The sequence below is a fragment of the Arachis hypogaea genome, chromosome 4 (genome assembly GCF_003086295.3).
Source record: "Arachis hypogaea cultivar Tifrunner chromosome 4, arahy.Tifrunner.gnm2.J5K5, whole genome shotgun sequence".
Classification (NCBI taxonomy): domain Eukaryota; kingdom Viridiplantae; phylum Streptophyta; class Magnoliopsida; order Fabales; family Fabaceae; genus Arachis; species Arachis hypogaea.
This window is the reverse complement of record NC_092039.1, coordinates 127,061,384-127,085,496: the sequence shown is the minus strand read 5'-3', so window position 1 is coordinate 127,085,496 and position 24,113 is coordinate 127,061,384. Positions and strand designations below refer to the sequence as shown.

The 24,113-nt window shown below is 33.8% G+C and overlaps 3 protein-coding genes across 3 annotated transcripts; all 3 read left to right on the top strand.

The window, feature by feature from the left end:
- Window positions 1-150: 150 nt before the first annotated feature.
- On the top strand, window positions 151-5,943 carry LOC112744828 (uncharacterized). Its single transcript, XM_072234071.1, has 14 exons — window positions 151-659; window positions 897-970; window positions 1,211-1,288; window positions 1,979-2,054; window positions 2,143-2,207; window positions 2,919-3,020; window positions 3,496-3,585; window positions 3,659-3,733; window positions 3,815-3,847; window positions 3,957-4,010; window positions 4,201-4,263; window positions 4,448-4,510; window positions 4,916-4,984; window positions 5,386-5,943. The coding sequence occupies exons 1-14, from the start codon at window positions 617-619 to the stop codon at window positions 5,581-5,583; spliced, it is 1,083 nt and encodes a 360-aa protein (XP_072090172.1). The 5' UTR covers window positions 151-616; the 3' UTR covers window positions 5,584-5,943.
- A 212-nt stretch (window positions 5,944-6,155) lies between these two features.
- On the top strand, window positions 6,156-6,821 carry LOC112743444 (TMV resistance protein N-like). The gene is made up of 2 exons (XM_072234622.1): window positions 6,156-6,173; window positions 6,429-6,821. The coding sequence occupies exons 1-2, from the start codon at window positions 6,156-6,158 to the stop codon at window positions 6,819-6,821; spliced, it is 411 nt and encodes a 136-aa protein (XP_072090723.1).
- Window positions 6,822-8,582: 1,761 nt separating this feature from the next.
- Window positions 8,583-12,207, top strand: LOC112744827 (TMV resistance protein N-like). Its single transcript, XM_072234070.1, has 2 exons — window positions 8,583-9,341; window positions 9,950-12,207. The coding sequence occupies exons 1-2, from the start codon at window positions 8,878-8,880 to the stop codon at window positions 11,151-11,153; spliced, it is 1,668 nt and encodes a 555-aa protein (XP_072090171.1). The 5' UTR covers window positions 8,583-8,877; the 3' UTR covers window positions 11,154-12,207.
- The last annotated feature ends 11,906 nt before the right edge of the window (window positions 12,208-24,113 follow it).

The following is a 24,113-nucleotide window of genomic DNA, read 5'->3' as shown; positions in this document are numbered from 1 at the left end:
TAAATTTTAGGTTATGGTTATGTTTAAAATTATTTAAATTTCATGGAAGGATAATGTATGATTTTAAAAAAATAAAAAATTGAATTTGAATTGAATTAAACCAAATTTTAGAAGAGATAAGTATAATTTATCTATCAAGAAAACAATGATAAAGACTCAAAACAAATATTTATCTAACCTAAAATAAAAAATCGCGATATTTTTCAACACAAGATAAAAGTTGCTTATAAACGAATAAACTATTAATTCTTTTTAATCGAAAGGGGAATATACTTATTTATTTATTTATTATTAATTTATTATTCTCAGCTTAAGTGAGAAAACTAGGGTGGAATGAAGAATAAGGAGTAGCAACCAAACCAGAGAGAGAGAGAGACTCAAGGGTTCGTCCTTCGTTCTCGTTTTTCAAATCAAAGCAAAACTCACGAATTCCCAATTTTGTAACTACTCTGCTACCCGCGAAGAAGAAGAAGAACCCTCGTTTTCTCGTTCCGTCACTAACAAATCACAATCGCACAAATCTCCGAACCCTCAAAACGCCTGCGTTTCACGCTAAATGCTTCGCCACACACTCATCCTCCGATAGTTGCTGCTTTGCTGAGTATCACTCTCTTCCATGGCTCTTCCACTCGGCAAGCTCACGATCCTCCTTGGTGCAGGTTCACACTCGTCTCCTCTGATTCCTTCTTCTGTTTTATTAATTTTTAATATTAAGTGTTTAGCTTCGATTTTGTTTTTTTCTCACCGTGTTTTTCGCATCTATGTTTAATGTTTATCGTAATTTAGCTGCGTTTATGGTGATGATATCTGAAACCGGAGTTGGTTTGATTGGTAGGGTTGTGTTACTGTGAAATTACCTTTCTGACCTCGGGGAAATCCGCTTGTGTGTATTGTAGGTCTTGTTGGTTCGGTCCTCGCAAAGGAGGGGGGTCTTCCTGATATCTCTAGTGTTGTCTCCGGTGCTTACAAGGTTAGTTTTACGGTTGTGATGCCGGTTTCACATTTTGTTTTGGTGCATTTAAGCATTTGATGAATGATGTAATTATGCGTATGATTTTGCTCGTTGTAGAAAATTGATAGATGAATAAGATTGTGGTGTATATTTATCTTATTTTTACTTTTATTTATCTTATGTTTTTCAACAATGTGGCCCAGAAATTGTTCATGTTTTGTGTATATGATGCAGTTTCATGTTTATTTTGCACTCCAGGTTTTTTGGAAGCTAGGTAAAAGTGATGAGTCTGCTCCAGCTGGTAAAAAGCCACATAATGATGCTTTGATTGCTCAGGTTATCTTTCTGTTGTCTTTTCAATTTTCAATGATTTGATAATATTGATCGTGAACAGCATTTGGTATCATTAACTATAGTCTACAAGGTTACTACATTTAATGAATCTTATACTAAATGGAAATATGTATTTGTTCTAGTTATGACCATGAGAGAAACACACTGGCAAACTTGTCTATTCAATATGGTCTGAGCTTTGCATGTTGTGCTTGTTAATTGTTGGAATGTTTGTATCCTGTGGGACTGTTTGCCACTATTATGATCTTAACCTTTTGTTGTATGTTTCATTAGCAATAAGATTTATCTTATAAGATGTTATTCTAGCATTTTTACATAAAGGGGAGGACGGGATGTAATCTTGTTTCATTTATAACTTAAAACATCAAAATCCTTATGCCCAATATGTACTATCTGGTAAAGGGCGGATGGGTGTGATAGGCACTACTTAAGAAGCTATTTATAGTCTCTAGCTATTGGCTGAATGTTTTTCTCTCACATTCACAGAATTGAATAAAAACATCACCATGTTTCACAGTTTATATACAAGCTACAAAGAGTTAAAGTATAGTTAAAAAAGATTGATATTTTCCCCTGTTGACGATTTGAATGGCTAAAAGAAATGGTGATTTTGTAATTATATATTCAATATCAGGGTAATTGACAATGTTCATTAATCCTTTACATAAACAGGTTAACAGCCTTCGGCAGGAACTACAACTCCTTGCTAGAGATAGATCAATCACAATTGTAAATGCAAGTGGAACAGGTTCTAGTTATCTACTTCCTCTTACACATTTTGGGGTCCTTTTGTTATTTTACAATTTACATTATTTTCTAACTTTTGCAATACACAGGTGGGAAGAAATATGTCACAGTGGTAGTTATTGTTGTGGCAGGATATGGCTATATTTGGTGGAAGGTAATGTGTTTTTTCTTGTGATTTATTTATTTATTTAATTTTTATAAAACACAAGAAATTACATCAACCTAAAACTGGGAGAGGAAACACATACTAGAAAACAACTCTAGAGTTAAAAACTAAGAAAATGAAATTGTGGGATGTGGAGGATTTGTCTTTCTAGACGTACACATTCCTTGAAAGCCAAATCCTCCATTTCTGTGAATTGTTGATTCTATTGTTTTGTTTGAGTAGTTTTTACTGTGATTTTTGGTTGAGTCATGCTGATGCTTGCTATCAATATTTTCCATGTCATTTTGAGCATAATAATTTGCATTATTTCCAATTAAATGATGTTTAGTTGTCTGGGCTGTACAAGTGATAGATCTTGAAACTTTAGTCTATGGGAGTAAAATCCATACACCACAAATTTTTTATACCTAAAGGGGGAGCTGAAGAAATTTAATGGATAGTAGTACTGTTTCTAACTACTTGTGTCGCTACATGTAAGCCTGTCCCTGTCTGTTATATACTATTCTAGAAACGGATGATCATTGACCTTATTATAGTTTTTCAAAATATTGCTTAACTTTTTTATGGTTTAAATGTCAAACACTGTACTCTAAAGATAAAAGAAACAGAAGTTAATCTTCGTCTCTTCATTCCTATCTCCACATATGTTCTCCTAGTTGATGTTCGGTATGGTGGCTTGGTTATGTTTGCACTTTGCAGGGATGGAAACTTCCTGATTTGATGTTTGCGACAAGGCGTGGTTTATCTGATGCTTGCACATCTATTGGTAATCAGATGGGGAAGCTATATGAATCAGTTGAGGTACTTTTTATTGTTTGGTCTTCTTATTTTTGTCAAAGCCCGAGCAGTTGCAGTTAGTATTGTATATTTATATATGTATAGTTGCATACATGTCTTTGATGACTATAATAGATTCTTTTATGAGTGTAATTGCTGTTGATCGTTAATGATGTTTACTCATAATCAATTTGATTTTTTCTCATTACAAAATGATATTCTTTCTTGATTACTATCAAGCTATTGTGTATTAATATAATTTTTGTAACTATTTTTCTTATAATTTTAATTGCATAACATGCATTCGTTGTTTTTCTCATAATTACTATGGTTATATCCTGTAATTCAAATAAAATAATTTTTGAAAATAGCACTAATAATGATCACTGCTATACTAGTCGTAGTGATAGTTTTGGCTTTTGTGTTATGCTCAATTTATGTTTTGGCTTTCCATGAAAAGACTTAGGAATGGATGTTTGGTTATATGCAATGGTTTCAGGATGCCAAAAAGAAGTTATCTGCTAGAATCAACCGTCTGGATAAAAGTTTAGATGAATGTGCTTCCCTTACTGAAACTACCAGGGAGGAGGTGAGTAAAGAGTTCGCAATTTTTTCTTTTCTGTTTTTTCCTTGCTGTTTAATAATGTTTTCTTCTATTGTAGATCTCGGTAATTCAACAGGAAGCAGATACAATAAGCGGAGATTTCAAGTCTGTGCGAGTTGCAGTCCATGTCCTGGTAAATCAATTGCAAGTTAATGTTATTTCCTTTAGTTTTAATGTTGGATTTTGAAACTAACCATAATTTCTTGCTTCTCAGGAATCAAAAATCAAAGAAATAGAAAAGAAGCAGGTATAATCAATTAAATTCAATTCATTGTCTACTGTTTGGATAAAAATTGTTTTTGTTTGTGGGGAGTGATATTATTTAGACTCATGGTTTACTGTTTTTATCTGCCTAGGTGGCCACAACTGAAGGAGTATATAGGTTATGCAATATTTCTACAGAGATTCAGGCAAGAACATGAACTGAACTTCCGTTTGAATAGATTTCTTTTATTTGTCTAGACTTAAAAGCCTAATTCTCAAGTGTGCCTTGTTTTATTATTTTAATTATCTTCTTTCCATTTAATTGTTATATTAATAATAACTATTTTTTTTCCTTTTCTCAAACAAATAACCTCCTTTTTTTTGGTAATTATATAGGCATCTTTAATCAATTCTCCCAAGCCTGCAAGTGAGCTACCACCAGTTTCCCCTTCTTCTAGGGTAACCACTTTCTCTCCACGTTTATTGATGACTGCAATTATGCCCTATTTGAAAGTAGTAGTATCATGCATTTGGAGTTTGACAATAAATCATTAGGAATTTCAGCTCCTAGTTTAACAATATTTAGCCCAATTTTTTCTTTAGAACTTATTCTATTGTTAACTTTGTAATCCTATTTATACAGGCTACGCTGCCGGGTCCTTCAAGGCTATCTCTTGAGCCACCATCTGCTACACCATTGTCAAGGGTAATATATCTACCTTAATTGCGATTGGGAAATCAATTTGAAGCATATTGTTAAGTATCTAAGCAAAGTGGTGAATGAAACTTTAAAAGCAAGAAGTCAGTATCAATTTGATCTATGTCCTTAATTGGAAGTACCAAGGAGTTCTAAATGAATAATAATTTAACTTAATAGTCCAAATTAAGGGTGGGGCTTAGTAGTTAGTGCTATAATTTGTTTATTCATTCCTTTTACTCCTCATTAACATTTAACACTTCATGCCCCCTTTCTTTTTCCCTACCTCATCAAAACATATGGTAAAGGATATATGCACCTTTTAGGGTGGTGCTTTGCTTTTTAGGGAAGTTTTTACTGCAACCTCCCATTGCATGCTTGATTATTTGTTCCGACTATCTCTTTTTTCAACAGAATGGATCTATGCCTCCGGCTTTGTCAATTGATCCTCCTTCTCCATCGAATTCTGCTGGATCTTACCAGGTTTGCACTTTTCTTACTAATCGTGACAAGCCTCCTTTAGAGAAGTTTGGCTGTGTGCCAAAATGATTAATCTCCATTTTTTGTTTGAAATTTTAGAAAATTGTTGGTTGCCTATCTGCTTGTGGTTACGCACGGTTGACAGAGTTGTTTGTGCCTCATTGTTAGCTGAGATAAAATATTTTCATGAACTGTTAATCCATTTGCATTTCTACTGATGTGCTTCATTTGCATTTAAAAAAGGGAGAAAAAAAGAAAAAAAAAAAAAAGGGGGGGGGGGGTGATTCTCTTTCTTTTGCTTGAAATTATCATCCTATTTTATTTTTCGATCTGTTTTCTTGAATTTTGCTGCCTGTGTGTTGCTCCTTGGTCTCATATTTAAGCTCCTCTGTCTGTCTTTTCAGGAGGATGCTGAGATTTCAGAGGAGACGAATTACACAAATAATCGCACAAATTCAAACATAATTCCTCCTAAAGATGTTCAAACCCACAGTTCCAGTTCTGGCTTGTTTGGGAAGTTTACCGGCTATGCACCGTCGTTTCTGACCAGAACACGCAGTGCAACAGATTCAGTTGTACAGCAAATCCGCTCGAGTAGTTAACAAAAACAGGCCTGTTTTTGTTTTTTAAGTGACATCAATTATAAGTTGTGCCCAAGCCAGTCTTGAATAGAAATGACTGGGCAGTGAATTTTTGTAGAGCTGCTGTTCCATTCAGCTTCATGAGGATTAAACTTCAAAGACTATTAGTTTGTTCCATATTGAACTGTTAAATCCGAAAAGAGGTTTAAAAAAGAAGAAAGGGAAAAGTCTATTGAATTGTTTTGTTCACTTTAGTTTTGAATAAAGTACAAAATCTATAGAACTTTAGTTTAATTGTCGGGCCATTCTTATGCCCTTGTATATGGTATTCATGGTTCCTTAGCTACTATATTCAATAAGACCTCGATTTTAATTATGAAAGTGTTTGTCTATAGATAGTTAACAGTATGAGTACGATTTACGAATCAACCAAAGATTATCTAAGTCTGAACTAATAGTTTTTTATTCTCGAGAATTACCTTTTTCTATGGAAGCACTTTTTTGGTATGAAAAACTATTGGGGCACCCGAGTTTACTATCTTAACTAGATTAACAGGTGTAGAAATATAGATTACTGTGTTTTAATTCGTTCGATGAAGGGCAGGGGGCAAGTAATTGTTAAAATTAATGCTTAGTGGCACTACTCAAAATACACGCACCTGAACAAAGTTCTATAACATCAATTACATGTTTTAAAATACACATATAAAATAACGTAAATTGTAATTAAAAATTTAAAATATTTACAATTTAGACAGAGTCTACATTTGTAATGACTCTACTTCACCTAATCTACATTTCTATGTCCATTTTTCTCATAACTTTTGTAGAGTACTCTTGGTTATTGCAACTAAAAACTTGCAAAGATTGTTACCACGGGAGGTTCATCATCATCAGATAAAGGTGCAGCACTATCATCACATTTCAGGTATGATGTTTTTCTGAGCTTTAGAGGCTACACAAGACTCAAATTCACAGACACACTCTATCATGCTTTGATCAACAAAAGAATCGACACCTTCGAAGGTTCTCTTCTTGAAGCCATTGAAAGATCAATGATGTCAATTCTGATACTTTGTCATAAGTATCCAACTTCGCAATGGTGCCTTGATGAACTGATCAAGATCATGGAGTGTTCGGAAAACGGAAGAAAGCCACCGGTGTTACCAGTCTATTTCAATGTGGCAAAATCAGACGTGCAGTTTCAGCTTAATGAATACGGAAAAGCCATGGCTGCGCATGAAGAAAAAGGCAGATAAAATCACAAGTTGGAAGCATGGAGCTCAGCTTTGTCTGAAGTAGGCAAGATTTATGGTCAACGCTGGGATCACAATAAAATATAAGTATTTATTTTGTCTTAAAATAATATTATTTAGAAACGTAATTATCTTATTTTAACATTTGTTAAAAATTTATTTATGAGTATATACTCATTTTGGTCCTCAAAGAATTTCAAACCAGACATTTTAGTCCCCAACTAAAATTAATTACTCGATTGGTCCCTAACAATTAATTCCGTCAGTCAATTAGGTCCTTGGCTCCATCAACTCTAACAGAAGACAAAATGGTTCCTGAAAACTCTAACATGGGACAAAATGATCCCTGACAACTCTAACAGGGGGCAAAATGATCCTTGACCCCTTTATTCGAAAACGACATTATTCTTCCCCAATGTTTATCATATATCGCATAACCCTATTTATACTCTCCTTCTTCACCTTCACATTCTTCTTTTCCATCTTTTCTTTCCTCCTTTTTAGCTTCAAGATTAAGCCATGATGTAATTGTCACACGTGTCGCACCTACCTCAACATGTCATGGACCACACACTTCCTAAATCTTTGTGACTGGTACATCCACCTTCTATGCACTTCACTTACCAAAAGCATCCACTTTCATGTCTTTGATAACATCACCTCCAACCCCGACAACGTCCACGACATCCTTAAGACCAAGTTCCACAACTACTCCAAGGGCACGGCTTTCTCCACTCTTCGGCAAGCAATATAGATTGTTGGATATTAGAACATCATGAGAAGATTCTCCTTCGACATCATATGCAAATTCTCATTTGAAATAGACACCGAGTGCTTCTTTCCTTCTTTCCTAGAGTCCAAGTTGGCAGACAGTTTCGACCTCGCATCCAAGCTATTACAACGAGCAATGTCGCCGTTGCCGCTCATATGAAAACTAAAGCGATTACTGAACATTGGTTCGGAGAAGAAGCTGAAGGAAGTGATCGGAGTGGTGGAGAATGTGGTCATGGAGATGTTAGGGCAGAGGAGGAGGGAGATGGCAACAGCGACGACGAGTCTTAACAAATCAGACTTGCTGTCTAGATTCATGGGATCCATCGAAGACGACAACTAGTTGAGGGATATAGGCATTAGTTTTCTGAATATAAATTGATTGAGAATAAGTTGAGAATTTTTTTTCTTGTGAACATTAAATTTATAGAGTGTGCATTGTGTAGTTTGAAGTTATAGTGTTAGACTGTTAGTGTTATGCGAGATATGATGAAAATTGGGAGAGAACAGTGTCGTTTTCGAACAGAGAAAATCAAGGACCATTTTGTCCCCTGTTAGAGTTGTCAGGGACTATTTTGTCCTCCGTTAGAATTAAGGGAGTAAAAGACCTAAGTGACTGACGGAGTTAATTGTTAGGGGACCAATCGAGTAATTAATTTTAGTTGAGGACTAAAATGTCCAATATGAAATTCTTTGAGGACCAAAATGGATATATAGTCTTTATTTATTTAACATATATGTTAAAAAAGTGACTAAAATCTTTGAAAAGATTAATCTGTACTTATATAAATTTTGAAAATCTTAAAAATAATTAAAATATATTAAAGACTAAAGAATTTAATTAAAAATTAGTTGAAAACAAATTTGAACGATTACTCCAAAAAATAATGTAAGAAATTAGCTATTGCCAAACACCTATTACTTTATCACTTATTCCAAGTTTAAAAAAAAAAACATTTAATATAATTATTAGAGGACTCTCCAAGTCAATCCACGAGAGCTAAGCAGCTTCTTCACAGCAAATAAAGAACGCATAAAGAAAGCAATGCTTATAATAAGTCATAACCATTAAATATTGTATGTTTTTAACTTTTTATACATAATGTAAGTGCAAATTCCAATTAAAATATTTAGAATTAGCAACTACAAAGAAACTTGCTCCGCGTTTATTTGGTTGTTACTTCGTTGATCACCTAATCTCCGTTTCTATATACATTGCTCTTTCTTTTGTTGACTCTTGTCATTATTATTCCAACTACGATTAAGCCTAGCATTATCGCAAATTACCATGGCAGCTTCATATTTCAAGTATGATGTTTTTCTGAGCTTCAGAGGCCACACAAGACGCGAATTCACAGACGCACTCTATCATGCTTTGGTCAACAAAAGAATCGAGACTTTCAGAGATAGCGAGAATCTCAGAATAGGTGAGGAACTGGAAGGTGCTCTTCTAGAAGCAATTGAAAGATCAAGGATGTCAATTCTTATACTGTGTGATGAGTATCCAACTTCCAAGTGGTGCCTTGATGAACTCGTCAAGATCATGGAGTGTTCCGGCAACGGAACAAAGCGACCGGTGTTACCGGTCTATTTCCGTGTGGCAAAATCAGATGTGCAGTTTCAGAAAAATAAGTATGAAACAGCCATGGCTGCTCATCAAGCAAAAGGAAGAAACAACCACAAGTTGGAAGCATGGAAGTCAGCGTTGTCTGAAGTAGGCAAGATTTATGGTCAACTTTGTGATCAGAAAACGTGAGTAGTTAATTAGTTATTTACTTTGTACACAAAGCTTTTTAAATGTTTATACATGCTTTTGAGTTCTGATTTTCAATTGTATATGATCATCAATGTTTGATATACTGTAATTACCTAAATTTATACGAATTTCTTTTAAAGTAACATAAAAATATTTATCAATAGACTAAAACTAAATGTTAGATCTTTATTTTTAAGAGTTTAGTTAAAAGTATTTCTTACAGAATTACTTATTTTGATGTTCAAGGTACTAAATTTTGGTTTAACCCAATTTTACTGAGTTTATGAGATCTGAGTTAATAATGAGTTTAGAAGGGAATAAAAAAGAAAACTTCTGTTTTTCAATGCATTAATAATCTATTTAATATATATATATATATATATATATATATATATTAAAACATTCTACTTCCATAAGTGCTTATTTAAGTTCTCTGTTAGCGAGACAGCAATTTTTTTAATTATGTTTTGATCTTTGTTAATTCCGTTGTAAAATCATCTCAATTATTTTTCTGTGATACTCTTGCTTAATAGTAGTATATATATTTGTATAAAAGAAGAAAAAATTAAAATAAAAAGAAAATGTGTATGTATGTTTGATGCAGAGCATGGGGTGAGGCTATTGACAACATTGTTGAAGAGGTCACAAAAAGACTTCCTCCTTTGCCTCTGTATATCGACCGTCCACTTGGATGTGATTCTGAACTTGAGGAGGCAAAATCACTTCTAGAGATTGGTTCTCATGCTACCTGTTTCATGCTGGGAATTCATGGAGATGGTGATGAAATAAACAAATTTGTTGCGGAGCTCTATAACAAGATTAGGCCTCACTTTGTAACTGCAAGTTTTCTTTCCAATATCAGTGAGAAAACAAACGAAAGTGGTGGTGGCCTAGAACATCTACAAGAAACTCTTCTTTCTGAGATGGGAGAGGAGGTCAGGACTAAGATTGGAAGCACATTCAAAGGATCCTCTGAAATTAAACAAAGACTAGGCCAAAAAAGAGTTCTTCTGGTTTTGGATGATGTTGATAATATACAACAACTGGATTCACTAGCTAGAAGAATGGATTGGTTTGGTCCTGGTAGTAGGATCATTATAACAACAAGATATGAAGATGTGCTAGATGATCATATTTTGAACAATTGTGTTGAGGTTAAGAAATATTGCATCGCTGAAGGAAGTAGTTCTACTGTGAAGGAAGAAAATGTAGTGGGATTGGAGAAAGATTTTGAAATTGTGATTAATCAACTCAAGGAAGAAGATTCTCCTGGGAATGTTGTTTCCATTGTTGGCATGGGTGGGTTAGGCAAGACCACCCTTGCTCGAAAGATCTACAATAGCGATGAGGTGAAGATGTTATTCCCTTGCCGTGCATGGGCAACTGTTTCCAAGGATTACAGTGGAAAGGAAGTTTTTAAGAGCCTTTTCAAGTGTCTGAAGCCGTCTGCATCTAAATTTGAAGATTCAAGTAGTGAAGAGGAGCTAAAGCAGAAGGTGAAGAAATGTCTGGAAGGAAAAAAGTACTTGGTAGTCCTTGATGATGTTTGGGACAGTAAAGCATGGCGCACTATAAAGAATTGTTTCCCAGAAAACAACAATGGTGGCATGATACTAGTAACTACTCGTAATGATCAGGTGGCTTATGTTTCAGAGTCAAAGAAACCTCATCACAAGCTTTCCTTTATGGATAAAGAAAGAAGTTGGGAACTGTTTCACAAGGAGGTTTTCTGCAGAAGAAATTGTCCTCCTGAGCTAGAATCTATTGGCAGATCAATTGTTGAAACTTGCAAGGGTTTACCAAGATAACGTGTAATGAATCATGTAGGATCCTATGCCAGTATAGTAACATGTAATGAATCATGCACTTGTTCGTTGTTCATTTATCAAGATGTTGAACATGTGTGGCCAGATCATATTCCAGAAGATTGCCAAGTTAATGTGCTATATTTTCCAGAATCGTTCACAAAAATAAATAGAACAGTAACAGATGAGTATTTGAAGGGGTTGGTCAAAAGCCTCAGGTTCTTGAAAACGGGCTTTTCTGAATCAAATGACTTATGTAAATTTCAGAGTTTAGAAACATGTGATATGACCTATGTTATCAATGGCCTAAGTATTGGGGGCTTCAAGAAACTGAGACATCTTCGTAGTGAATTTGGCGTGAGTTTATCAGCAGATGAAGTTGGAGTAAATGATAAAATGCAGAATCTCCAAACCTTAGGTTATGTGTCTGCCGATTCACAACTAGGGAGCTTACTTGACAATGGTTGCTTTCCCAACTTGAGAAAACTGGGTTTAAAAATAGATTCAACAGAAGAAAACTTGAGGAGACTGCACTGCCTAAGCAATCTACGTAAGCTGGTACTTATGTTTGAAGAATGTCGGACTCCATTAGATAGAATTGCATTTCCTTCAAATCTGATCAAGATTACCTTGTCAGGTTTTAAGGATTTGAAATCCAAAGATATGAATACATTGGGACAAATTCCCAACCTTCAAATTTTGAAAGTGAGATATGGAAATTGTGAGGAAGAAACTCTTAATTGTGGTACTGCTGGGAGCTTTCTGCGGCTTCAAGTGTTTATCATGGACGGTGTGAATATCACACGTCTGTCATCAGAAGAAGGTGCGATGCCTCGTCTTCGCCGTGCGGTCTTCTATAACTGCCATGACTTGAAGGAGGTTACTAAACAAATGCGTTCCTTGGGTAGAAACTTGGAGTTTATAGACTATGATGATTATCGGACGGGTGATTACATTTAATGAGTTATTTATAAAAATTAATAAATTAACAAGTATAATTATTTGTGTTATATACGTGATAAGATTAAAATTATAATTTTAAATTGTTTTTTTTAAATTAAGTTGAATTATAATAATTTGATTAATAAAAAAATAACGTTATTTATTGTTTGTTTTTTTTAATTTAGTGTTAATTGGATTAACTCTAAAATAGTTATTAATCGATTTTAATAATTTACTTTTTTTTATAAATCAGACATATATACTGATGAATATGATCATAAATAATATAGTAATAGTTAAATTCACTAATAAATGTATTGGTTATTATCACACTATAAAATAAATTAAATATAAAGGCTATTAGCACTTATAAATCTATAAAATCGTATTGTCTTTGATTCACGTGCAAGGGTTTACTTATCAAATAAACTTAAAATATGAACAAAAAATATTTATAATAATTACATTATTAATCTGAAATATAAAATGAGAAAAAAAGTGATATATATATATATATATATCCAAAAAAAATAAACTTAAAAATCATAAAAAGAAAGAAATTTTATATTAAAAAATATAAAAATAATATATTCAAAAAGAATAGTCGTAATTTATAAATTGAGCCAACAATTTAAATTTTTCTAAAACTAATTTAATCAAATACCAATATTAGAAATAAATTACTTAAATAATATTTAATCTATTCTAGTCCTTAGACACGTATAGATTAGAGTCATTCTCGTAACGATAACGAACTGAAATAACGTCGTAAGTTCGAACAATTAGAATTCGTGCAAATTCAGACCATTCCTTTGTTCTTTGAAAACCTTCTGTATCCCTGATAGAGTTAAATCGAAATTTCTTTTATGAATAAAGAGTTACGGAGATGGCTTTGATGTGTTGGAGACTAAAATCCAGAAGTCACTATTTATATTTGAGTATGACACCTATTAAACCCGAAAGACCAAATAAAATGGTATATCTAGTTTTATTTTCATTTAATTCTAAATAAAAAATAACAGTGACTTATTTAATTCAGCATTTATGATAATAAATAATATGACCATTATATAAGTCATTTAATATAAAATAGCTTAATTTACGATTATAATTAATATATGTATTGCCTATAAATAGATTAGGAAATAAGAATTTCGTAACAAAATAATCATTCAATTTGAATTGTAATTAATTGATTGATAAAAATTATAATAAATTGTATGATATTTAAATAATTAACCAAATCAATTAGTTGATATAATTAATTTATTATAATAAAATGAATTTAATGAGTTAAAAGAATAAATCGAAAAATACCATCACGACAGTTTTATCATTAAGTGCAAAAATTTAATTTTTACATAATAAAATAGATATTTACAGATTATTATATTAAACACAGACTAAAAAAATACACTAAACAAAATAAAAGCATCAATGGTAAAATATAACCTAAAAAATTACTTAAATTAAAAAAGAACCTGTGATGAATTATAATAAATCTATATATGAGAAGTAAAAGTAAAATAACCAATTAAAAATAAAGTAAAAAGAGCAATTTAAAAAAGTAAAAGAAGATAGAAAAGATAACATGTGGAGTAGATAAAAAAATGTATTACAATAGAAGATTGATATAATTAATTAATACAAAGGATGAAAGAGAAAAATCAAAATACGATCTTATTAAAAAATTTTCAAAAAAATATTTTAAAAAAAACCTATTAATCAACTTTTATAAATATATTACAAAAAATTTAAATTATCTTTAAATAAAATAATAATACCCTTAAGAATTATTAATCAAAATAAATAAAAAAAGAATTAATATAAAACAAAATCATAGAAAAATATTAGCAAAATTAAGATAAAAAATAAAAAATTACAAATATTTTACATAAAGTACAAAATAAAGAGGGAGAAAAGGAATATATAAAATAATAAAATAATAATTTGAATTAATTGAGTTTATTTATTTCATTGTTTTATATATTATTTATTAAATAATTTAATATTTATCAATATCATATTAAATGATAAATTAGTTATAATTAATTTGGTTTAATGAATCAAACAAAATTTAAAATAATTTGATATTTACTCTAATTAAATTAAATATTTGAAGTTATGATTAATGTAATTTAATGAATCAAATAAAATATTAAATGATGAAATATTTATCTTACTCAAATAAAATTACATAATTGATTAGTTATAATTAATACAATTGAATTAATCAAACTAATTAAATTGAAAAATAATTTAGTTAATTTGTGTCTTAAAGACACATTTTAAAAATATTTATTTTTCAACAACTTTTATAAAAGATTTTTTATAATATTTTTAACTTATAGTCTAAAGGCACAGTTATAATAATCTATTAAAAAGTACTTAATTAGTTAATATAAATAATTAATATAATTGATTTAGTTCAATAAATTAAAAGAAATAAATGTGAAAGGAAGAGATAAAGAGAAAGTAAACTTATAAAAATGTATATCCATTAAAAAGTAATAAAAAAGTTCCTTTTTTAGTTTTTTAGTAATTATTAATTTATTATAATTAATTTCATAACATTCATTACACATTATTCATCTTATAATTTAATACAATCAATTTATTGATATCAATTATCGATAACTAATTATAATTGATATAACTGATTTCGCTATACTTTCTAAATAAATAATTAAAAATGTACGTATCAATTTTTTGTTAAAGTAAAATAAAATAAAATATATAAATTGAGTAGATATAAATCTGAAAATTATAAATTTTATTAACAATTCAAATAAATTAGTACCATAAAATTAAATTTAATGTCTATTTTAAAAATAATTACTAACCTTTTATTCTTTTAATTATTAATAATTTAAATAAAATAATATCCTATAACTTATTTTATTATTTATTTTAAGTAATTACTAACATAGTTGTTAGTAATAGCTAAGTGTATATTATCAATATACTTTTATCACTGGGTATTTCAATCTTATCGTCATTGCAATTTTGTACCGTCTTACTTTTTTTAATTGTTATTATGTTATTAGAATTGTTAAATAATATTAAAAAAAATTTAAAAATAGAAATAACGATGACCCCTTTAATAATTAATTCAATAGAATTAAATTTAAACAAATAATATGATTCAATCAATTATATAAATAATAGTATAGTTATAAATATTAATATTAAAGATAGTCTTACTAATGTAAATGATGAATACAATAATTATATAAAAAAAATAATTAATTACATAATTGCATAATTTTCAAGATCCTATATAGTTGAATCTAACGAACAAATAAAAAAATATCTATATGATAATGTCCCAATATTTTAGCATACTTTAAATCATATTATAAATTTATATATCATATTATAATTTTAAGTCAACTCCTTAAACACATTATAACATAAACCATCTAAAAAAATATACCAAATTAACGAATATCACATGGGTCACAACATACACTCTAAATTGTCATAATATTTCAAATAAAAAGAGCACAATGAATATATATAACTAAAATAAAGAGCAACAAAGAGACACAAAAAAAAAATAAATAAATAAAGAGAATCAATAAAAACATTAACATATAAACCACATACACGAACAATGTATATATTAATTGTGAATCACAAAAAAAAAGACAATATATATATATATATATATATATGAATTGAGGTACACATGATAAAATAGTCCATTACAAATAAAAATTACAGTAAGATTATTTAAAAACAACATAAAAATGACACTTTTTTTTGTTAATAAGAAGTTAAAAGAAAAAAAAAGTGCGTGCCTAATAATAAGCAATTAAAATAAACAAAAAATTTTAAAAAATATAAAAAAATGAAATGTATAAATAAAGATAAAAGAAACAAAAATTTAATAAATTACAAAAATTATACCTAAACACGAGAGAGAGAGAGGGGGAGAGGGAGGGAGGGAGAGAGAGAGAGAAAAGAAAACGAATGAGTAAAAAATATTTGATCTGATATAAATAGATGGTAATGAGAAAAATAAACTTATTAAATTAATTCATATATTTCGTTATCATATTTATTATTTATTAAATAATTTGATATTTACTCCAATCAAATTAAATAATTAATATAATTAACTAAATTATAATAAATGGTGAAATTTGAATGTCTAATCAAATTAATTAATTGATATAATTAATTAATTATAATTGATTTACTTTAACAAATTAAATGAAATAAATAAATGGTGAGATTTGAATGTCTAATCAAATTAATTAACTGATATAATTAATTAATTATAATAAATAAATTCATATAAATTAACGAATTAAATGAAATAAATCAGAAAATACATTAAGAGCATGTCACACCAGTTTTGTTATTAAGTGCAAAAATCTGATTTTTATATAATATAATAGATAATAGATAGATAATAAAGATATTTTCTTAAATTAGTATAATTGTGCATTATTCATTAAATATTAATTGTAATATAATTATAATAAATATATTTTTCTAAAATAAATTTATTTAGAGAAATATAAATTGGTTATTAATAACCGATGCCATTATCATATAATTATCATATTATTATTATTATTATTATTATTATTATTATTATTATTATTATTATTATTATTATTATTATTAAAATGATTAAAAATATTTTTGATTGATAATTGATAAGTAGTTTAATAATACATTAAATATTGATTTTATATAACTATAATAAAGATATTTTTATAAAATAAACTTAGAAGCGAAAATAGTGCATTCATTTTGGTGGGAAAATAGATTCATGAGAAATCAACACCTCACTTCCATTAGTTGGGGGAAAACTCAGTTTTAGGATATTAAGTAAATAGAATTTTAATAATAATACACGGGTAATTGAAATAATTTATATACGAATTTTTCAAGTTATTATTATTATTATTATTATTATTATTATTATTATTATTATTATTATTATTATTATTATTATTAGATAATGAATAAGAATTAGAATTATATCAATATTTTTAAAATTAATATAATTAAAATGACTAAAAATGTTTAAAATTAATGTGCGTTATTAATATCATAAAATTTGATCATTTTATGATTAGATTCAAATATTCTTATCATGATTACCACGACCGATGCAATTATCATATCATTATCATATATTATTATTATTATTATTATTAAAAGTATTTTCAATTGATAATTGATAAGTAGTTTAATAATGCATTAAATATTGATTTGATATAATTATAATAAAGATATGTTCCTAAATTAGTATAATTATGTATTATTTATTAAATATTAATTATAATATAATTATAATAAAGATATTTTTTATAAAATAATTTAGAATAGAGAATAGGAAAGTTCATTTTGGAGGAAAAATGGAATCACGAAGGATCGACACCTCACCTTCATTAGTTGGGGGAAAACCCAGTTTTAGTATATTAAGTAGAAGTAGATTATTGGGGTTATAAATTGATTGTAATGTTTATAACGGTAAAATATAATAAATATAGGGATATTGATTACAAATTTGGTTAGATACTATTAATTTCTAATTATTATCATTGGAAATTTTGCAGTCTAATTTGCATATATTTTTATTAGGGGTAAGTACTGTTTTGGTTCCTAAAGTTTAGAGTCAGAATCGAAATCGTTCCTCTTCTAATTTTGGATTTAAAATTGTTACGGTGGGTAACCGGAGATTAATGGGCCGGATGGCGTTGGTTGGCCCAAACGTATGAAGGAGGTGGCTTTCGAGTGGACCTGGTACTCGGTGTTCCTCCGTCTGACTTTTATGTGAGAGAGAGTGGGGGGTGGTACCTGCAAAGACACTCCGATGCCTAAGTTAGCAAGAGTGTGAGCAGGTTAGAGAGTCTTGGAACTTAGTGATACCTGAATAGTCAGTGTATTTATAGTGGTGAACCAATAATCACCGCTGAAGTAGTGCCACCTTTTTAGGCGGATAACCGTTCCCATATCTTAGGGAGGTTACGATATGGCTCTATGAAGTGGTTAGAGAGTTTCTAGGGGCAGTTACTCATTCGAATGAGTGTTATCTGCCAGCTAACCCTCGTATCCGACTTCTTTGGAGCAGGTCGTGTTCAGCACCGACTTCTGGGGATGAAGGCTGGTGCTGGGTGAGGGCCAACCCTTTGGGTTGGGCCTTTTTGCTTGGATCCTGGACCTTTATTATTGGGCCAGGGTATGAACAGTGCCCCTACTCGAGCCCAATTTCTTTTTAGGATTTGGGTTCGAGTATTCAACTCGGGGTCGTAGCCGATTTGCAAGAGGACCGACGTGATGGTTTAAGAACCGATGTGATTTTTCTTGACCTTTCGGTTCTGACAGTTACGTCTAATCAAGCGTCGTGTCCGTTAGGGGTGTGCGTAGGGATTTAATGGCCTTGGTAACGGTGCATCTTCATTAATGATTGCCCCAATTTTACCATTATGCCCCTAACGTTCTTATAAATACTTTCCCTCTCTTTCGTTGTTTCGTTTCTGCGATCTTTCAAATTTCTCTTGCATTCGTTCGTGCTGCATTCTTGCGTTTCGAAGGTTTTTACTTCCCCCAGTCTTGATTTCAGACTTAAAGGTTAGCTTTTTTCCCCTTCTGTAACATGCTTTCTATTTGCGTGCCTTTATTTTGTAGGTAGACTGGTTTGTAGGCTTTAGTTCCGTACCCCCTCCCTTTAGAGACCGTGTGTTGATTTTCCTTTTCTTTTTGTAGGTTTCTTGTCACCCCTTGTAGATGTTCTTTCTCAGTGGATTGATGTCACGGTCCTAGGGGAGGAGCCTTCAGTCGATACCGAGTTTATCACCCACCTTCGTACTCACCATAGAACTTGTACTTCTGAAGAGGATGAGCCGAAGTATGAGTTGGTAGTCCCGGGTCCAGAAGACCGGGTTTGCTTCGGGAGGGCCGACGAGGCAGCCCCTCATTTCTTTTTTATGTATGAGAGTATGGTCACCCGTTTGGGCGTTTTTCTTCCATTTTCAGAGTTTGAAATGTCTGTGTTACGTCATTGTCGGGTTGCTCCCACCCAACTTCACCCCAACTCTTGGGGTTTTTTGAAAATTTACCAATTTATCAGCCAGGCCTTAGAGTTCCCGACTTCTCTGAGGATTTTCTTCTATCTCTTCCATATGACCAAGCCCTTCAGTGGGCTAAATAATAAGCAACAGTGGGTGTCCTTCCGAGCCATACAAGGTCGGAGGCTTTTTACCCTTTTTGATGAATCCTTTCACGATTTTAAAAGCTATTTTTTCAAAGTTCAAGCAGTAGAGGGTCACCACCCCTTTTTCTTAGATGAGAGTTCTTCTCCTCGCTTTCCTCTATACTGGTTAGAGGCCTCCCCCTGTGAGAAATATGGTCTGGACGACTTGGACGAAGTGGAGGCGGCCATCGTAGGGTTCCTCCGAGAAGTGTGGGGGAGGGCCCTATACTTGGATACTAAAAAATTTCTCCAGGGGTCGCCGGCCTTTGTCCAGTCACAACTAGGTAGCTTTTTGCGTTTCTCACTTATTTCCGACTTGCAATTTCTTCTACCGACTTGTCTGACTTTTAGCTACCAATTTGTTTTTGCAGAGATGGCAAAGAAAAACGCTCAAGAGTCTTACCAGAGGGTTCAGGAAGCCAAGGCAAAGTCTCGTGCCAGATCTGGTGGTGCTAAGGCGGTTGTCTCTCCTCCTCCTCCTCCTCGGAACGTTGGGACTCCCTCCCAACCTATTGTAATTTCTTCCTCTGCTTCCTCTCTGCCACCCCCTCCTGTCCGACCTGCTCCTGAGCCAGAGCCGAAGAAGCGCAAGACCTTAGAGTCTGGCGCTTCTGGTGAGGCGGACGCTCTTACGTTCGTCCGAAAGAACATTTATCCTCATGCTCGTATGAGTATGGATGATGTTTCTGTTCGGCACTACCTCACCACTGTGGTTGAGGAGAGTCTCAAGACGGCGGGGGTTTGTGGCAAACTCTTAGATATATTTGAGAAGACTCCTATCAGCTCTTTAGGGACGACCTCGAGGGTCGAGGAGCTGGAAGGCAGGCTTCGCATATATCAGGCGCATGAGAGGGAGTTGGAGGGGGAAGTTGCCAAGCTGAAGGAGGAGAGGGACAGCCTCCGGGAGAAGGAGAAGAACTTGCAAGCCCAATGCAACATGGAGGTGGATTTGAGGAAAGCAGCGCAAGCCAGCTACAACAGTTTATTTGCTGATCTTGTGTCTGTAAAGAATGACTTGCTGAATGCTCGGAAGGCCTATACCGAGTTGGAGGACTCTATTGTGGATGGTGTTGATGAGGCTTGGAGGATTTTTAAGGAGCAGGTCGGAGTTATTGCTCCTGACTTGGACCTTTCTCCTTTAGACCCTGATAAGATTGTTATTGATGGTGCCATCATGGATCCTCCTGTCCCCGTGGTGGAGTCTGAGTCTGATTTGAAGACTCGGGGGCAGAGGATCATAGAGTCCCCTCCTCGCTCTAAGGACGCTCCGAGTTCTTCTGCTGCTCCTCCGACTTTCTCTCCAACTCCTGGTCCTGGTGGTGGTGATCCTTCTAATCCTCTTGCAAAGAAGTGATTTTGTTGGCTATTGGGGGTCCGGCCTGTGGACCCCCCCCCCCCTTTTTAAACTCTTTATATTTATTTGTTGATGTTGAACAATTTTTGGCCTTTTAAGGCCGTAAACAAAACAATTTATGATACCCTTTTTTTAATGAGGGTTTAATTTAGTGTTTTAAATAAATGCCCTTTTTGGATAAGGGTTTTGAGTTACCTTATGCGCGCATGCTTTTCTGTTCGTGGTTCTTTTGACTCTTTGATCTTTTCTGGAAAAACCTTTTCTTTGGGGCTTGCCTGCTTTTCTGAATCTCTTTGATCCTCAAGGCAGCCTTACAACTTTTTCTTAGTCTTTTCCTATCTCTTTTTGTTATTCCTAGTACTCAATTTCGTTTTATTGAGTTTTTCGTGACTTAGGCTACTTTTGCGATTCATTTTAATTTTACTCGGTTTCGCATTCCGACTTATGAGTCGGACTGCTCCCGAGTTTATCATGATCGACTTCTATAGCCTCTTTACGCCGACTTGTACCTCGTCGTTTTATCCTGACGACCATCTAGGTCGGTTCATGGGATTTTCACGTTTTGTCGAGCTTAAATCGGCGCGTTTCGTAGAAAGAGAATAAAAAGGGAATTTAAAAGAGATATTTAAATTGAAAGAGATCTTTATTAATTGTGGAGGTACCTTATTGCTACTAAGGGCTTTTGATAATTTATTTTCCCTTAGCCCCTACTATGATGCCTCGTTAAAAACCCTTTTCAGAAAAAACCCTTTGATTTTGGGAAAAAATCATGAAATTGGGAAAAGAGTACATCAGGGAGTAGGGTTCGCTTTTAGCTGTAGTACCTTTTCATATTACAAGCATGCCATGATCTTGGTAACTCGTTGCCGTCGAAGTCGGTTATCCTATAATAGCCCTTTCCTAAGACCTCGTTGATCTTATATGGTCCTTTCCAATTAGCAGCGAGCTTTCCTTCCCCTGATTTGTTGACTCCAATATCGTTTCTGATTAGGACCAAGTCATCTGGGGTGAAACTCCTTCGAATGACTTTTTTGTTGTATCTCGCGGTCATCCTTTGCTTCAACGCTGCTTCTCTTATCTGGGCTTCTTCTCGGATTTCGGGGAGCAAGTCGAGCTCCTCTTTGTGCCCCTGTATATTCCCGATCTCGTCGTGGAAAATCACTCTTGGGCTTTGCTCATTGACCTCTATTGGGATCATGGCTTCTACGCCATAAACTAGTCGGAAGGGTGTTTCTCCAGTGGCGGATTGGGGGGTTGTTCTGTAAGCCCATAGTACTTGTTGGAGCTCTTCAGCCCAAGCTCCTTTCGCATCTTGTAATCTTTTCTTCAGCCCTGCCAGTATGACTTTGTTGGCTGCTTCGGCTTGCCCATTGGCTTGTGGGTGTTCCACTGAGGTGAACTGGTGTTTGATGTTCATACTGGCTACTAGGCTTCTAAAGGTGGAGTCGGTGAACTGGGTTCCGTTATCTGTGGTAATGGAATAAGGTATCCCATACCTTGTGATTATATTTTTGTAGAGGAACCTCCGACTTCTTTGTGCAGTGATGGTGGCCAGTGGTTCTGCTTCTATCCACTTTGTGAAATAATCTATTCCCACTATTAGGTATTTGACTTGTCCTGGCGCCTGGGGAAAAGGACCTAACAAATCCATTCCCCATTTTGCAAAGGGCCATGGGGAGGTGATACTGATGAGCTCCTCTGGGGGGGCCACGTGGAAATTTGCATGCATTTGACACGGTTGGCATTTTTTCACAAAGTTTGTGGCATCTTTCTGCAAGGTTGGCCAGTAGAATCCAGCCCGGATCACCTTTCTGGCTAATGACCTTGCTCCGAGATGGTTCCCGCAGATTCCACTATGTACCTCCTCTAATACATCAGTGGCTCTTGAGGTCGGTACACACTTTAACAATGGTGTTGATATCCCCCTTCTATAGAGAATATTTTTCACCAAGGTATAGTGTTGTGCTTCCCTTCGGATTTTCTTGGCCTCCTTTTCCTCCTTGGGGAGGATGTCGAATTTCAGGTATTCGACCAAGGGGTTCATCCATCCGAGGTTTAATCCGACCACTTCAAAGACTTCTTGTTTGTCTTCCATTTTTACCACTGAGGGTTCCTGGAGAGTTTCTTGGATCAGGCTTCTGTTATTTCCTCCTGGCTTGGTACTTGCTAACTTGGATAGGGCGTCTGCTCTGCTATTTAGGTCCCGAGTTATGTGTGTGACCTCGGTTTCTGCAAAACGCCCAAGGTGCTCCGGAGTTTTTTCCAAGTATCTCTTCATATTTGGGTCTTTTGCCTGATATTCTCCACTTATTTGGGAGGTCACCACTTGAGAGTCACTGTATACCATTACCTTTATTGCACCGACTTCTTCTGCCAGCTTCAATCCTGCAATCAAGGCTTCATATTCTGCCTGATTATTTGAAGCTGGGAATTCAAACTTGAGGGAGACCTCTATCTGGGTTCCCCTTTCATCTACTAATATTATGCCTGCGCCGCTTCCTGTTTTGTTGGAGGATCCATCTACGTAGAGTTCCCACGTAGTTGGTTTATCCTCTTGATCCCCTGCATATTCTGCAATGAAGTCGGCGAGGCACTGGGCTTTAATCGCCGGCCGAGTTTCGTACTTCAAGTCGAACTCGGAGAGCTCTATTGCCCATTGAACCATTCTTCCTGCAACGTCCGTCTTTTGGAGGATTAGCTTCATGGGTTGGTTCGTGCGGACTCTTATTGTGTGAGCTTGAAAATAAGGCCGTAGCCTTCGAGAGGCTATCACTAAGGAGTAAGCGAACTTCTCTAATTTGTGATACCTTAGCTCAGGGCCCTGTAGAACTTTACTGATGAAATAGATCGGATGTTGACCGTCCTCGTCTTCTCTTATCAAGGCCGCTGAGACAGCCTTGTCTGCCACGGATAGGTATAGGACGAGGTCTTTTCCGGCTACAGGTCGGGTCAAAATAGGAGGTTGGCTCAAAAACTTTTTGAACTCCTGGAACGCTTCCTCGCATTCGGGATTCCATTCAAATTGGTGTCCCTTTCTCAATAGGGAGAACAGTGGAAGGGATCTTAGTGCTGATCCTGCCAAAAATCTGGAGAGAGCTGCTAGTCGGCCATTCAGCTATTGGACCTCCCTCAAACAAGTCGGGCTTTTCATTTCTAGGATAGCTCTACACTTGTCGAGATTGGCTTCGATCCCTCTTTGTGTTAGCATGAATCCTAGAAATTTTCCTGCCTCCACCGCGAAGGCGCACTTTGCAGGATTTAGTCTCATCCCGTGCAACCTTATGGTGTTAAAGACTTGTGAAAGGTCAGACAAGAGGTCGACTTCTTTCTTGGTCTTTACCAGCATATCGTCGACGTACACTTCCATTAAGCTCCCTAGGTGAGGGGCAAACACCTTATTCATCAGCCTCTGATATGTGGCCCCTGCATTTTTCAATCCAAATGGCATGAC

Coding starts and splice junctions, on each gene's coding strand:
- LOC112744828 (XM_072234071.1), top strand. CDS start 617: ATGGCTCTTCCACTCGGCAAGCTCACGATCCTCCTTGGTGCAG. Junction 971..1,210: donor TTGTCTCCGGTGCTTACAAG/GTTAGTTTTACG, acceptor TTTGCACTCCAG/GTTTTTTGGAAGCTAGGTAA. Junction 3,586..3,658: donor CTGAAACTACCAGGGAGGAG/GTGAGTAAAGAG, acceptor CTTCTATTGTAG/ATCTCGGTAATTCAACAGGA.
- LOC112744827 (XM_072234070.1), top strand. CDS start 8,878: ATGGCAGCTTCATATTTCAAGTATGATGTTTTTCTGAGCTTCAGAGGC. Junction 9,342..9,949: donor CAACTTTGTGATCAGAAAAC/GTGAGTAGTTAA, acceptor TGTTTGATGCAG/AGCATGGGGTGAGGCTATTG.